General features: G+C 46.2%; 1 protein-coding gene across 1 annotated transcript; it reads right to left on the bottom strand.

Annotated features, from left to right (window-relative positions):
• Window positions 1-1454: 1454 nt before the first annotated feature.
• LOC147975618 (uncharacterized) lies at window positions 1455-3253 on the bottom strand. Its single transcript, XM_087520506.1, has 2 exons — window positions 2644-3253; window positions 1455-1570 (listed from the first exon to the last, which is right to left on the bottom strand). Exons 1-2 carry the CDS (start codon window positions 3251-3253, stop codon window positions 1455-1457), a joined length of 726 nt encoding a protein of 241 aa, XP_087376632.1.
• Window positions 3254-16953: the final 13700 nt, after the last annotated feature.

Below are 16953 nucleotides of genomic sequence, written 5' to 3'. Positions count from 1 at the left end.
CGGACTGTGATCGACAATCATCTCTATCGGTTTGGAAACTAGCATCGGCATAACCCCTTATGGCGAGCTTTTCCTCACCTCCATAAACTAGGAACATCTCTTTAGTCCTTTTCGGGTACTTCAAAATAGTCTTTACCGCTGCCCAGTGACTCACCTGGGTTGGCCTGGTATCTACTTGTTAGGCTTATTGCAAAGGCAACATCAGGCCGTGTACATATCATGGCATACATGATGGATCCAATTGTCGAGGCATACGGAATACGACTCATACTGCTTCGCTCATCAGATGTCGAAGGACTCCGTGTCTCGCTTAGCCTTATACCATCTGCAACAGGCAAGAACCCTTTCTTGGCCTCACTCATGTTGAACCGCTTCAACACTTTATCTATGTATGTGCTTTGGCTCAAGCCGAGCAGCCTCCTCGATCCATCTCTATAGATCTTGATGCCTAATATGTAAACTGCCTCACCATGGTCCTTCATTGAAAACTTTCCATTCAATGATTCCTTGACCGAGTTCAGCACCGAAACATCATTTTCGATCAGTAGTATGTCATCCTCATACAAGATCAAAAACACAATCGAGCTCCCACTTAACTGCTTGTATAAGCAAGCATCCTCATCGCTGTTGATGAAACCGAGACCAGTGACGACCTCATCAAAACGAATGTTCCAACTCCGAGATGCTTGCCTCAACCCATAAATGGATCTCTTGAGCTTGCATACTTTAGTAGTGCTAGTCGGATCGACAAAACCCTCGGGTTGTATCATATACATGTCCTCGGTTAAATTTCCGTGAAGGAAAGCCATTTTGACATCCATCTGCCATATCTCGTAATCAAAATATGCAGCTATAGCTAGTACGATCCTCACCAACTTTAGCTTCGCTACCAACGAGTAAGTCTCGTCGTAGTCAATTCCTTGAACTTGTCCATAACCTTTAGTGACAAGCCGAGCTTTGTGGATCTAAACATTTCCATCCACATCAGTTTTCTTCTTAAAGACCCATTTGCAGCCAATGGCCTTTACACCAGGTGGCGGATCAACCAAGTCCCAGACTTGATTTTCATCCATGGAGTTTAACTCGGATCTCATGGCCTCTAGCCATGCCTTGGAATCCAGGCTCACCATCGCTTCCGCATATGTGGCTGACTCGTCACTTTCTAGCAACAATACATCACGCATACTATGCAATCTTTCCGACCTCCATGGTTCTGGTGCCGCTTCCACTACGGGTTCCCTGACTTACTCCGGTAAGATGTCATCACCCACCGAGCCATCCCCGAGTGGTACTCGAATTTCTTCAAGTCGAACCGTCCTCGCACTGGCCTCCCAACTGATAAACTCTTTCTCGAGGAAAACCCTGTTCTGAGAAACAAAAAGTTTGTTCTCTTCCTAGTTGTAGAAGCTATATCCCAAGGTTTCCCTCGGATATCCCACGAATATGCATTTGTCCTACTTGGGTGTAAGCTTGTCTGACATAAGTCTCTTGACAAATGCTTCACAACCCAAAATCTTGAGAAAAGACAAACTGGGAGTCTTCCCGGTCCACATCTCATGTGGTGTCTTACCTACGGATTTTGATGGTACCCTGTTAAGTATGAAAGTTGTAGCTTCTAGAGCATATCCCTAGAATGACATGGGTAAATCTGATTTGGTCATCACCAACAAGGTCCTATCCCTCTGTTCTGACATGTCGTTTCTCTGTGGCATACCCGGAGGTGTGAGCTGAGGTACTATACCTCAGCTTTTCAGATGATCATCAAACTCCTGGCTCATGTACTCACCTCCACGATCTGATCATAGAAGTTTTATAGTCTTGCCGAGCTGATTCTCAACCTTGTTCTGAAACTCTTTGAACTTTTCAAAAGTTTCCAACTTGTGCCTCATCAAATAGATATATCCATATATACTCAAGTCGTCGGTAAAAGTCACGAAGTACTGATAGCCACCTCTAGCTGTTGTGCTCATTTGTCCACACACATTGCTGTATATTAGCTCCAATAGCTCGGACGCCCTCTCTCTCAACTCTTTGCGAAAGGAGACTTAGTCATCTTGCCAAGCAAGCATGATTCGCATGTCTCGAACAACTCAAAGTCAGACGAAGTTAGGAGCCCATCATCATGAAGCTTCTTCATGCATTTTAGACTAATGTGTCCAAGCCGGCAATGCTAGAAGTACATCGGATTTATCTCATTAGGCTTATGCCTCTTGACATTCACGTTATAGACTGATTCCTGTTCTAGATTCAATATAAATATCCCATCAACAATGGGTGCATAGCTGTGGAACATACCATTCAAATAAATTGAACAAGCATTGTCCTTTAAATTGAACTCATAACCGTGACTCATCAAGCGTGAGGTAGAAATAATGTTCCAACTATGTGCAACAATGTAATAACAATTATTCAATTCCAAAATAAATCGAGAAGGAAGCTGGAGCTGGATCGTGCCGACCTCCAAAGCAGCAACTCTTGCTTTGTTGCCGACCCTAATGTCAATCTCCCCTTGTGCCACAGGCCTAGTTCTTACCAGCCCCTGCATCGAGTTGCAAATATGAACAACTGATCCGGTATCAAATACCCAAGAGCTACTGGGTATGTCAGCAGGGTAAATGTCTATAACATATGCAACAAGTGTACCTTTCCCTGAAGCAACATTCCCGGCCTTCTTGCCATGCTCTGCAAGCCACTTGCTACAGTTCCTCTTCCAGTGACCAGTTTCCTTGCAATGATAGCAAATGGTCTTCGAGTCCGGTCCAGACTTCGATGCAGCGGCGGAGGTTACCGTCTCTGTGCCCTTTGCCTTAGCCATTTTCTTGGACCAACTCTTCTTGAACTTAGCCGATTTCTGCACCATCAACACTTGATGTGTGCCTTTCTTAATATCCTGCTCTGCCACTTTGAGCATCCCATGCAATTCAGTGAGCTTCTTGTCCATGCCATGCATATGATAGTTTGAGATGAATGTCCCATAGCTGGGCGGAAGAGAACCCAGAAATACATCAGTAGCCAGCTCATCCAAGAGCAGGAAGCCCAAACGATCCAAAGCTTGCACATATCCGATCATCTTGATCTCATGTGGGCTCAGTGGATCCCCTTCCTTCAGCTTGCAATCCATCAAGGATCGCCAGACGTTGAACCTTTCAGTCCTAGCCTGTGTCTGAAACATGCTCTTGAGACTCTCGATCATATCGCAAGCCTCAACATTTTCGAAATGCTGTTGCAAATCGGGCTCCATACAAGCCAGCATCAGACAGCTGATCTCCATTGATTCATCAACAAGTTTCTTGTAGGAATTCTTAGCTGTTGCACTAGCATTATCGGCAGGTTCCTCTGGAAGTGTATCCTCTAGAACTTGTTCCTTTTTATCATGCTTGAGAACAATTCTCAGATTATTATACCAGGTGGTAAAGTTTGTTCCATTCAGTTTATCGTTTTCCAGAATTTATTTCAATGCAAAGTTGGGTTGAGCAGGTGGTGCCATTGATCTGCAACACAAAATATGCAATCACTAAGCAATGTGTTTATGTAGAGTAATTCATGCCTTAAATATAAATACTCCCACTAAAGTTGGCATCCCTCTACAAACTCTCAGTGATTCAGGATCCGACTAGCACATGTGACTAGTGAGCTTTAGCATCACTGCTAGACAACATGCCTATCCAGTAAGAAACTCCTTGCTAATCGTATCTCTATACGACTCCTGTCGGTCGAGAAGGTATCTCATACCCCGACCCCCAACCATCTTTTCCACAAGTCCCAAACCCATTTTGATAGCCTTGTCAAGTTAACCTGATGCAGTGCATGTCCATGTACCACACGAACCCTTCAATTTAGGGACACCTAGCAGCACCCCAATTTTATGAGCCCACTAGTAGACGTATGATATCCCACAAGTATAGGGGATCAATTGTAGCCTCTTCCGATAAGTAAGAGTGTCGAACCCAACGAGGAGCTGAAGGTAGAACAAATATTCCCTCAAGCTCTATCGACCAACGATACAACTCTACGCACGCTTAACGTTTGCTTTACCTAGAACAAGTAGGAAATTAGAAGTATGTTGTAGGTGTTGTTGGATACATTTGTAAGATAATAAATAGCGCGTAAATAAAAAGTAGGTGCTGTTTAAATGAAGACACAACTAAGTTAGTTTTAGTAGAGGGCTTTTTTTCACGAGAAAGTTATTTGTCCCTAGCCAATCGATAACTAGACCGGTAATCATTATTGCAATTTTATTTGAGGGAGAGGCATAAGCTAGCATACTTTCTCTTCTTGGATCATATGCACTTATGATTGGAACTCTGGAAATCATCCGCAACTACTAAAGATCATTAAGGTAAAACCCAACATAGCATTATAAGGCATCAAGTCCTCTTTATTCCCATACGCGAACAACCTACTTACTCGGATCTGTGTTTCTATCACTCAGGCCACCCACCATAAGCAAATCATGAACATATTGCAAACCCCACATCGGGGATCCCTCACGCTTGCGCGACACGGAGAGCACCATAGGACAGCACTAATAATAAAACATGCAACTCAAACCAATCATGATCATCAATTAACCCATAGGACAAAATGGATCTACTCAAACATCATAGGATAGCCATATATCATTGGGAAATAATATATAGCGTTGTGCACCATGTTTAAGTAGAGATTACAGCGGGTAAAAGAGCGGTTACACCACTGCATAGAGGGATGGGGGAAGAGTTGGTGATGATGGCGGTGAAGTTGTTGGTGTAGATTGCGGTGATGATGACGGCCTCGGCGCCGTTTCGGCGCCACCGAAAGAGAGGGGGAGAGAGCCCCTTCTTCTTCTTCTTCTTCTTCTTCTTCCTTGACCTTCTACCTAGATGGGAGAAGGGTTTCCCCTCTGGTCCTTGGTCTCCATGACATGGGAGGAGCGAGAGCCCCTCCGAGATTGGATCTGTCTCTCTGTCTCTCTCTGTTTGTGTGTTCTTGATTCTGCCCTTTCACCATTTCTTAAATTCCCGGAGATCCGTAACTCCGATTGGGCTGAATTTTGGACACGACTTTTATCTCGATATTGGCTTTCTTGCGGTGAAAGAAGGGCACCAACTGCCTTACGAGTTGACTACGAGGGCCCAGGGCGCGCCTGGCACCCTGGGGTGCGCCCCCTGCCTCGTGGCCCCTTCGGGCATCGTCTCGCGTTGATTCTTCTTCCCAAAAATCACATATATTCCAAAAAAAATCTCCGTCAGTTTGTATCCCGTTTGGACTTTGTTTGATATTGATTTTCTGTGAAACAAAAAACATGCAACAAATAGGAACTGGCACTGGGCACTGGATCAATATGTTAGTCCCAAAAATAGTATAAAATGTTGCCAAAAGTATATGAAAGTTGTAAAATATTGGCATGGAACAATAAAAAATTATAGACACGACGTAGACGTATCAACTTACTTGACGTGCGAAGGTGCAACATCGGGAATGGCAATTCGCTTGATATTAACGAGGGATCTTTCTACCATTCTAACATGCATAGAAACAAAGAAGCATAACTATCACAAATAAAACATATATTGTGAAATAGTATGACTCCTTCATGGACGTTCTTCCAGGTCGGCTCCGGCTCCGATGACAATCAGGAACACCATCTTGTTTGTCACACCGGGACGCCAAGCCACCAACCTGATCTCTATTATCTAACTACTACAACTAGTGATGAATTTTACATAGATTCACAAGTTGACATGCAGGTCGTTATACAATATGATGACAACACTTTGGCTCCTGCCCACTGACAAACAACTTGTCATCATCGGGAGCGTCGTAAGGTGTGTCTATCATACACATGTCATACCATGAAGTGGTCATCCCGTGTCGAGCGGGTAGTAAGCTCTGGCCCTTCCCCTTATCATCATCCACACCGCCGGTGTCTTCGGGGTGGGGGTCGGGCGTGTTGGTTAGGTTTTCAATAGTGGCTACGAAGTGGGTGGCGGGTGGGAAACAAAATTCTCCATCGTCCGCTGAAAGTTCTAACCGAACATAGTTCGGCAACGAGTCGTTTGCTAGGGATAGGTTTTTTAGTGAGTTTAGTATATCACCCATGGGCGAGTGTTGGAAGACATCTGCGGCACTGAACTTGAAGATCGATAACCGATCGAGTTCGGTATACGCGGGCTCGTAGGGTTCAAAGCTCGACATCGGAGGCGAGTCCGACGTTCTGTTGATGTAGATACTGTATGAAGTGGAATCTGTGTGCGGCTCCAGCGCTGCGGAATCGGTAGCCCCCGTGATGCGGTCGATCTTCCCATCTTCGGGCGACTTGATCTGCTCTAGATTTAAGGCCAGAGCTGCTACAGGAGCTATCTCCAGGATGCGGCCCGATGACAGGTTTAAGCCATGTTCATCGAGGCGACGGAGAGCGGTTGCCGCTGTCTCGAATCCGTCGAAGATCAAATCTCCATGGATGTCCGCGACGTAATTCAAGCTTCCAAATCTGACCTGTTGGCCAGGGGCGTAGCTGTCGATCTACTCCAGATGGCCAAGCGAGTTGGCCCGCAGTACGAAGCCGCCAAATATGAAGATCTGTCTGGGGAGGAAGGTTCCTCTTTGGACAGTGTCATTATTGACGATTGAAGGGGCCATCGAACCTTTTGTCGAGGGCACAGCGGAAATCTCAATGAAAGCACCAATGTCGGTGTCAAAACCGGCGGATCTCGGGTAGGGGGTCCCGAACTGTGTGTCTAGGGTCGATGGTAACAGGAGACAGGGGACACGATGTTTACCCAGGTTCAGGCCCTCTCTATGGAGGTAATACCCTACTTCCTGCTTGATTGATCTTGATGAATATGAGTATTACAAGAGTTGATCTACCATGAGATCGTAATGGCTAACCCCTAGAAGTCTAGCCTATGGATATGGTAATGAGTACATGTGGTTTCCTTTCCAGACTATCCCCTTCGGTTTATATAGACACCAAGGAGATCTAGGGTTTACATGGGGTCGGTTACATAAGAAGGAATCTTCGGTCGCCAAGCTTGCCTTCCACGCCAAGTAGAGTCCACTCCGGACACGGTGCAGTCTTCGGCTTCACGTCTTCATAGCCCATCAGTCCGGCCCATGGATAACAGGCCGGACGCCCAAGGACCCCTTAGTCCAGAACTCCCTCATTGACCACGGCTTCACGACCTAGCATACCAGCGACGGCTGAAGCCTACCTCGAGACTGGGACCTATCGGCGTAGAGCACTAAGCTACCGTGAGGATGGAAAGGGGGACAATGCCAGAGCAAGATGTGCAATCACAAATTTCACAATGAAAATGATATTAATGCAAAAGCATTAGAATCTTTACACACCCCACGGGGTTCATCTCGATTCCTCATAGGGAACAAAGGAAGGAAGTTTCTTGGAGCCCTATCTACAAGTATCACCGCCAGAGACATCATCAACAGTGGGCTAGGAGGGGCCGGCGCCAACCCCATCCAGATCAGGGGCGGCGATGACCGGACGCCGCTACTGTGCTCCGGGCGCGGCGTGAGCTCAGGGGCACATAGCTCTCGTCGCTCGTCTCCGGAGTCTCGTTAGGGTCAGGAGAGTCACTGGACTCCAAGCGCCATAGCTACTGCTGGAGGAGTCATCGGCACGACCTGGGGCAGGCCCAACACCTGCCCTTGCACTGTCTTGGCGATCCTCTTCAAGGAAGCACTCCAGGCGGCGGCCTTCCTCATCAAAGACTTTGAAGAACATCGTGGAGGCGCTGTCATACTCAAAATGGAAGGCGAGGCCCCCCCACCGCGCGACAGACGCGGGCAACCTCATGCCATCTGCGGCTCATGAAGATCTTCCCCGGGGAGACGACCTCGACCTCTGCTCTCGTCATCGGGGTGCCGCACTCGGCGTGCTGCAGCCACAGCTCCAGCGGCCCCCTTGGCAGCATCACTTCAGCGAAAAATGGTAGGAAACGGATCCACGTGCGCGGTGGCATCGCCGCCCACCCCACGAGTTCAAGCGAGGAGCCCTCGGCATGGGTTCGCGGGGCGGCGGTGCGGGCCACCATGGCACTGTTGGGGAATGTAGCATAAATTCAAAATTTTCCTACGTGTCACCAAGATCTATCTATGGTGTCATCTAGCAACGAGGGAGGAGTGGATCTACATACCCTTGTAGATCGCGCGCGGAAGTGTTCAAGAGAACGGGGTTGATGGAGTCGTACTCGTCGTGATCCAAATCACCGATGATCCTAGCGCCGAACGGACGGCACCTCCGCGTTCAACACACATACGGAGCAGCAACGTCTACTCCTTCTTGATCCATCAAGGGGGGAGGAGAGGTTGATGGAGATCTAGCAGCACAACGGCGTGGTGGTGGAAGTAGCGGGATTCCAACAGGGCTTCGCTAAGCGCTGCGGGAGGAGGGAGATGTGTCATGGGAGGGAGAGGGAGGCGCCAGGGCTTAGGTATGGTTGCCCTCCCTTCCCCCCACTATATATAGGGCCAAGGGAGAGGGTGGAGGCGCAGCCTGGGCCCTTCCTCCAATAAAGGGTGCGGCCAGGGAGGAGTCCCTCCTCCCCAAGGCACCTCGGAGGTGCCTTCCCCCTTTAGGACTCTTCCTTTCCCTCTTCTCTTGGCGCATGGGCCTCTTGGGGCTGGTGCCCTTGGCCCATATAGGCCAAGGCGCACCCCCTAAAGCCCATGTGGCCCCCGGGGGCAGGTGGCCCCACCCGGTGGACCCCCGGGACCCTTCCGGTGGTCCCGGTACAATACCGGTGACCCCGAAACTTGTCCCGATGGCCGAAATAGCACTTCCTATATATAATTCTTTACCTCCGGACCATTCCGGAACTCCTCGTGACGTCCGGGATCTCATCCGGGACTCCGAACAACTTTCGGGTTACCACATACTAATATCTCTATAACCCTAGCGTCACCGAACCTTAAGTGTGTAGACCCTACGGGTTCGGGAGACATGCAGACATGACCGAGATGACTCTCCGGTCAATAACCAACAGAGGGATCTGGATACCCATGTTGGCTCCCACATGTTCCACGATGATCTCATCGGATGAACCACGATGTCAAGGACTTAATCAATCCCGTATACAATTCCCTTTGTCTAGCGGTACGATACTTGCCCGAGATTCGATCGTCGGTATCCCGATACCTTGTTCAATCTCGTTACCGGCAAGTCTCTTTACTCGTTCCGTAACACATCATCCCGTGATCAACTCCTTGATCACATTGTGCACATTATGATGATGTCCTACCGAGTGGGCCCAGAGATACCTCTCCGTCACACGGAGTGACAAATCCCAGTCTCGATTCGTGCCAACCCAACAGACACTTTCGGAGATACCCGTAGTGTACCTTTATAGCCACCCAGTTACGTTGTGACGTTTGGCACACCCAAAGCACTCCTACGGTATCCGGGAGTTGCACAATCTCATGGTCTAAGGAAATGATACTTGACATTAGAAAAGCTTTAGCATACGAACTACACGATCTAGTGCTATGCTTAGGATTGGGTCTTGTCCATCACATCATTCTCCTAATGATGTGATCCCGTTATCAATGACATCCAATGTCCATGGTCAGGAAACCGTAACCATCTATTGATCAACGAGCTAGTCAACTAGAGGCTTACTAGGGACATGGTGTTGTCTATGTATCCACACATGTATCTTAGTTTCCTATCAATACAATTATAGCATGGATAATAAACGATTATCATGAACAAGGAAATATAATAATAACTAATTTATTATTGCCTCTAGGGCATATTTCCAACAGTCTCCCACTTGCACTAGAGTCAATAATCTAGTTCACATCGATATGTGATTAACACTCAAGGTCACATCCCCATGTGACTAACACCCAAAGAGTTTACTAGAGTCAATAATCTAGTTCACATTTACCATGTGATTAACACTCGATGAGATCTAGGTTTGATCATGTTATGCTTGTGAGAGAGGTTATAGTCAACGGGTCTGAAACATTCAGATCCGTATGTACTTCGCAAATTTCTACGTCATCTTCTAGATGCAGCTACCACGCTCTATTTGGAGCTATTCCAAATAACTGTTCTACTATACGAATCCAGTTTACTACTCAGAATAATCTGAATTAGTGTCAAAGTTTGCATCGGCGTAACCCTTTACGACGAACTCTTTTACCACCTCCATAATCGAGAAAATTCCTTAGTCCACTAGTTACTAAGGATAACTTTAACCGCTGTCCTGTGATCCATTCTTGGATCACTCTTGTACCCCTTGACTGACTCATGGCAAGGCACACTTCAGGTGCGGTACACAGCATAGCATACTGTAGATCCTATGTCTTAAGCATAGGGGACGACCTTCGTCCTTACTCTTTCTTCTGCCGTGGTCGAGCTTTAAGTCTTAACTTCATACCTTACAACTCAGGCAAGAACTCCTTCTTTGACTGATCCATCTTGAACACCTTCAAGATCATGTCAAGGTATGTGCTCATTTGAAAGTACCATTAAGAATTTTGATCTATCCTTATAGATCTTGATGCTCAATGTTCAAGTAGCTTAATCCAGGCTTTCCATTGAAAAACACCTTTCCAAATAACCCTATATGCTTTCTAGAAATTCTACATCATTTCTGATCTACAACATGTCAACAACATATACTCATCAGAAATTCTATAGTGCTCCCACTCACTTCTTTGGAAATACAAGTTTCTCATAAACTTTGTATACACCCAGAATCTTTGATCATCATCAAAGCATACATTCCAACTCCGAGATGCTTACTCCAGTCCTTAGAAGGATTGCTGGAGCTTTGCATACTTATTAGCATCTTTCAGGGTTGACAAAACCTTCCGGTTGTATCACATACAACCTTTCCTCAAGAAAATCGTCGAGGAAACAATGTTTTGACATCCTATCTGCAAGATTTCATAAATAAAGCAGTAATCGCTAATACAATTCCAACAGACTCTTAGCATCGCTACAAGTGAGAAAATCTCATGTAGTCAACTCCTTGAACTTGTTGAAAAAAATCTTAATGACAAGTCGAGCTTTCTCAATGGTGATACTTACCATCATTGTCCGTCTTCCTTTTAAAATCCATCTGTACTCAACAGCCTTATGACCATCGAGCCGTTCTGCCAAAGTCTACACTTTGTTTTCATACACGGATCCTCTCTCGGATTTTTATGGCCTCGAGCCATTTATCGGAATCCGGGCCCACCATCGCTTCTCCATGGCTCGTAGGTTCATTGTTGTCTAGCAACATAACTTCCAAGACAGGATTACGTACCACTCTGAGGTAGTACGCATCCTTGTCATCCCACGAGGATTGGTAGTGACTTGATCTGAAGTTTCATGATCACTATCATAAGCTTCCACTTCAATTGGTGTAGGTGCCACAGGAACAACTTCATGTGCCCTGCTACACACTAGTTGAAGAGACGGTTCAATAACCTCATCAAGTCTCCACCATCCTCCCACTCAATTCTTTCGAGAGAAACTTTTCCTCGAGAAAGGACCCGATTCTAGAAACAATCCCTTATTGCTTTCGGATCTGAGACAGGAGGTATACCCAACTGTTTTTGGGTGTCCTATGAAGATGTATTTATCCGCTTTGGGTTCGAGCTTATCGGCCTGAAACTTTTTCACATAAGCGTCGCAGCCCCAAACTTTTAAGAAATGACAGCTTAGGTTTCTCTAAACCATAGTTCATATGGTGTCATCTCATCGGAATTACGTGGTGCCCTATTTAAAGTGAATGTGGTTGTCTCTAATGCCTAACCCATAAACTATTGTGGTAATTCGATAAGAGACATCATGGTATGCATCATATCCAATAGGGTGCAGTTATGATGTTCGGACACACCATCACTATGGTGTTCTAGGCTGTATTAGTTGTGAAACAATTTCCACAATGTCTTAATTCTGTGCCAAACTCGTAATTCAGATATTCATCTCTATGATCATATCATAGATCTTTTATCCTCTTGTCACGATGATCTTTCAACTTCACCCTGAAATTACTTGAACCTTTCAATAATTCAGACTCGTGATTCATCAAGTAAATATACTCAACATCTACTCAAATCATCTGTGAAGTAAGAACATAACGATATCCACTACACGCCTCAGCACTCATTGGACTGCACACATCAAAATGTATTACTTCCAACAAGTTGCTTTCTAGTTCCATTTTACTGAAAACGAGGCTTTCAGTCATCTTGCCCATGTGGTATGATTTGCATGTCTCAAGTGATTCAAAATCAAGTGACTCCAAACGATCCATCTTCATGGAGTTTCTTCATGCATATATGCCAATAGACATGGTTCGCATGTCTCAATCTTTTCAAAATGAGTGAGTCCAAAGATCCATCAACATGGAGCTTCTTCATGCGTTTTATACTGATATGACTTAAGTGGCAGTGCCACAAGTAGGTGGTATTATCATTACTATCTTATATCTTTTGGCATGAACATGTGTATCACTATGATCGAGATTCAATAAACCATTCATTTTAGGTGCAAGACCATTGAAGGTATTATTCAAATAAACAGAGTAACCATTATTCTCCTTAAATGAATAACCGTATTGCGATAGACATAATCCAATCATGTCTATGCTCAACGCAAACACCAATCTCGATGGTAGAGGGAGCGTGCGATGCTTGATCATATCAACACTGGAAACACTTCCAACACATATCGTCAGCTCACCTTTAGCTAGTCTTCGTTTATTCCGTAGCTTTTATTTCGTGTTACTAACACTTAGCAACCGAACCGGTATCTAATACCCTGGTGCTACTAGGAGTACTAGTAAAGTACACATCAACACAATGTATATCCAATATACTTCTATCGACCTTGCCAGCCTTCTCATCTACCAAGTATCTAGGGTAATTCTGCTCCAGTGGTTGTTCCCCTTATTACAGAAGCACTTAGTCTCGGGTTTGGGTTCAACCTTGGGTTTCTTCACTAGAGCAGCAGCTGAATTGCCGTTTCATGAAGTATCCCTTCTTGCCCTTGCCCTTCTTGAAACTAGTGGTTTCACCAACCATCAACAATTGATGCTCCTTCTTGATTTCTACTTTTGTGGTGTCAAACATCGCGAATATCTCTAGGATCATCATATATGTCCCTGATATATTATAGTTCATCACGAAGCTCTAGCAGCTTGGTGGTAATGACTTCGGAGAAACATCACTATTTCATCTGGAAGATCAACTCCCACTCAATTCAAGCGATTGTTGTACTCAGACAATCTGAGCACAAGTTCAACAATTGAGCTTTTCTCCCTTAGTTTGCAGGCCAAGAAAAATCGTTGGGGGTCTTATACCTCTTGACGTGGGCACGAGCCTGAAATCCCAATTTCAGCCCTCGAAACATCTCATATGTTTCGCGACGTTTAAAAAACGTCTTTGGTGCCTCAATTCTAAACCATTTAGCATTACGCACTGAACTATCATGTAGTCATCAAAACGTGTATGTCAGATGTTCGCAACATCCACAGACGATGTTCGAGGTTCAGCACACTGAGCGGTGCATTAAGGACATATGCCTTCTATGAAGCAATGAGGACAATCCTCAGTTAACAGACCTAGTCCGCATAATTACTACTATAAACTTTCAACTAAATTTTCTCTAGGAACATATCTAAACAGTAGAACTGAAGCGCGAGCTACGACATAATTTGCAAAATCCTTTTGACTATGTTCAGGATAATTAAGTTCATCTTATGAACTCCCACTCAGATAGACATCCCTCTAGTCATCTAAGTGATTACATGATCCGAGTCAACTAGGCCGTGTTCGATCATCACGTGAGACGGACTAGTCATCATCGGTGAACATCTTCATGTTGATCGTATCTACCATACGACTCATGCTCGACCTTTCGGTCTCTTGTGTTCCAAGGCCATGTCTGTACATGCTAGGCTTGTCAAGTCAACCTAAGTGTTTCGCGTGTGTAAATCTGGCTTACACCCGTTGTATGTGAACGTCTGAATCAAACACCCGATCATCACGTGGTGCTTTCAAACAACGAACTGTCGCAACGGTGCACAGTTAGGGGAAACACTTTCTTGAAATTTTAATGAGGGATCATCTTATTTACTACCGTCGTTCTAAGCAAATAAGATGTATAAACATGATAAACATCACATGCAATCAAATAGTGACATGATATGGCCAATATCATATTGCTCCTTTTGATCTCCATCTTCGGGGCTCCATGATCATCATTGTCACCGGCATGACACCATGATCTCCATCATCATGATCTCCATCATCATGTCTCCATGAAGTTGTCACGTCATCTATTACTTCTACTACTACAGCTAACAGTTAGCAATAAAGTAAAGTAATTACATGACGTTTATGTTGACACGCAGGTCATAAATAAATTAAGACAACTCCTATGGCTCCTACCGGTTGTCATACTCATCGACATGCAAGTCGTGATTCCTATTACAAGAACATGATCAATCTCATACATCACATATATCATTCATCACATCCTTTTGGCCATATCACATCACATAGCATACCCTGCAAAAACAAGTTAGACGTCCTCTAATTGTTGTTTGCATGTTTTACGTGGCTGCTATGGATTTCTAGCAAGAACGTTTCTTACCTACGCAAAAACCACAACGTGATATGCCAATTGCTATTTACCCTTCATAAGGACCCTTTTCATCGAATCCGATCCGACTAGAGTGGGAGAGACAGACACCCGCTAGCCACCTCATGCAACTAGTACATGTCAGTCGGTGGAACCAGTCTCACGTAAGAGTACGTGTAAGGTCGGTCCGGGCCGCTTCATCCCATGATGCCACCGAATCAAGATTGGACTAGTAACGGTAAGCATATTGAACAAAATCAACGCCCACAACTACTTTGTGTTCTACTCGTGCATAGAAACAACGCATAGACCTAGCTCATGATGCCACTGTTGGGGAACGTAGCATAAATTCAAAATTTTCCTACGTGTGACCAAGATCTATCTATGGAGTCATCTAGCAACGAGGGAGGAGTGGATCTACATACCCTTGTAGATCGCACGCGGAAGCATTCAAGAGAACGGGGTTGATGGAGTCGTACTCGTCTTGATCCAAATCACCGATGATCTTAGCGCCGAACGGACGGCACCTCCGCGTTCAACACACGTACGGAGCAGCGACGTCTCCTCCTTCTTGATCCAGCAAGGGGGGAGGAGAGGTTGATGGAGATCCAGCAGCACAACGGCGTGGTGGTGGAAGTAGCGGGATTCCAACAGGGCTTCGCTAAGCGCTGCGGGAGGAGGGAGATGTGTCATGGGAGGGAGAGGGAGGCGCCAGGGCTTAGGTATGGTTGCCCTCCCTTCCCCCCACTATATATAGGGCCAAGGGAGAGGGGGTTGGCGCAGCCTTGGCCCTTCCTCCAAGGAAGGGTGCGGCCAGGGAGGAGTCCCTCCTCCCCAAGGCACCTCGGAGGTGCCTTCCCCCTTTAGGACTCTTCCTTTCCCTCTTCTCTTGGCGCATGGGCCTCTTGGGGCTGGTTCCCTTGGCCCATATAGGCCAAGGCGCACCCCCTACAGCCCATGTGGCCCCCCGGGGCAGGTGGCCCCACCCGGTGGACCCCCGGGACCCTTCCCGTGGTCCCGGTACAATACCGGTGACCCCGAAACTTGTCCCGATGGCAGAAATAGCACTTCCTATATATAATTCTTTACCTCCGGACCATTCCGGAACTCCTTGTGACGTCCGGGATCTCATCCGGGACTCCGAACAACTTTCGGGTTACCGCATAGTAATATCTCTATAACCCTAGCGTCATCGAACCTTAAGTGTGTAGACCCTACGGGTTCGGGAGACATGCAGACATGACCGAGATGACTCTCCGGTCAATAACCAACAGTGGGATCTGGATACCCATGTTGGCTCCCACATGTTCCACGATGATCTCATCGGATGAACCACGATGTCAAGGACTTAATCAATCCCGTATACAATTCCCTTTGTCTAGCAGTACGATACTTGCCCGAGATTCGATCGTCGGTATCCCGATACCTTGTTCAATCTCGTTACCGGCAAGTCTCTTTACTCATTCCGTAACACATCATCCCGTGATCAACTCCTTGATCACATTGTGCACATTATGATGATGTCCTACCGAGTGGGCCCAGAGATACCTCTCCGTCACACGGAGTGACAAATCCCAGTCTCGATTCGTGCCAACCCAACAGACACTTTCGGAGATACCCGTAGTGTACCTTTATAGCCACCCAGTTATGTTGTGACGTTTGGCACACCCAAAGTACTCCTACGGTATCCGGGAGTTGCACAATCTCATGGTCTAAGGAAATGATACTTGACATTAGAAAAGCTTTAGCATACGAACTACACGATCTAGTACTATGCTTAGGATTGGGTCTTGTCCATCACATCATTCTCCTAATGATGTGATCCCGTTATCAATGACATCCAATGTCCATGGTCAGGAAACCGTAACCATCTATTGATCAACGAGCTAGTCAACTAGAGGCTTACTAGGGACATGGTGTTGTCTATGTATCCACACATGTATCTGAGTTTCCTATCAATACAATTATAGCATGGATAATAAACGATTATCATGAACAAGGAAATATAATAATAACTAATTTATTATTGCCTCTAGGGCATATTTCCAACAGGCACGGCCATCGCGACCTTGGCGCGAGCGGCGCCGGTCGCTGCCTCCTCCTCTGGAGCCTTCTTCCCAAGTGTACAAGGGAAGCTGGTAGCCAGGGGGAGGCCGCTCATACCAAGGCCTAGTCACCTCCGCCCTCAAGACGATGTCGTGGGAGCGGACCAGCCTCTTCTTCGGTGGAAGTGGCCCAAGCTCTTCTCGGGGGTTTTTCTACTTCTCAGCGGCCGAAAACCTCCGTATCGGCGCCATGGGTGTCGCTGTAAGACGGCAAAGAAAAGAGGAGGAAGAGCAATCAAGCGGGATGGAGGAAGAGGTGAGCAA

The sequence above is a fragment of the Triticum urartu genome, chromosome 4A, assembly GCF_056163025.1.
Source record: "Triticum urartu cultivar PI428250 chromosome 4A, HENAU_Tu73, whole genome shotgun sequence".
NCBI classification, from domain to species: Eukaryota; Viridiplantae; Streptophyta; class Magnoliopsida; order Poales; family Poaceae; genus Triticum; species Triticum urartu.
Note: the sequence above shows the minus strand (reverse complement) of the source record. Positions and strands in the feature narration are given on the sequence as shown.

What these genes read in the sequence shown, in the direction of transcription:
- LOC147975618 (XM_087520506.1), bottom strand. Translation starts at nt 3,253, where the DNA reads ATGCTGGCTTGTATGGAGCCCGATTTGCAACAGCATTTCGAAAATGTT. An exon ending in GAATGTTGCTTCAGGGAAAG is followed by an intron (nt 1,571 to 2,643) that starts GTACACTTGTTG and finishes CAAAATCCGTAG; the next exon opens with GTAAGACACCACATGAGATG.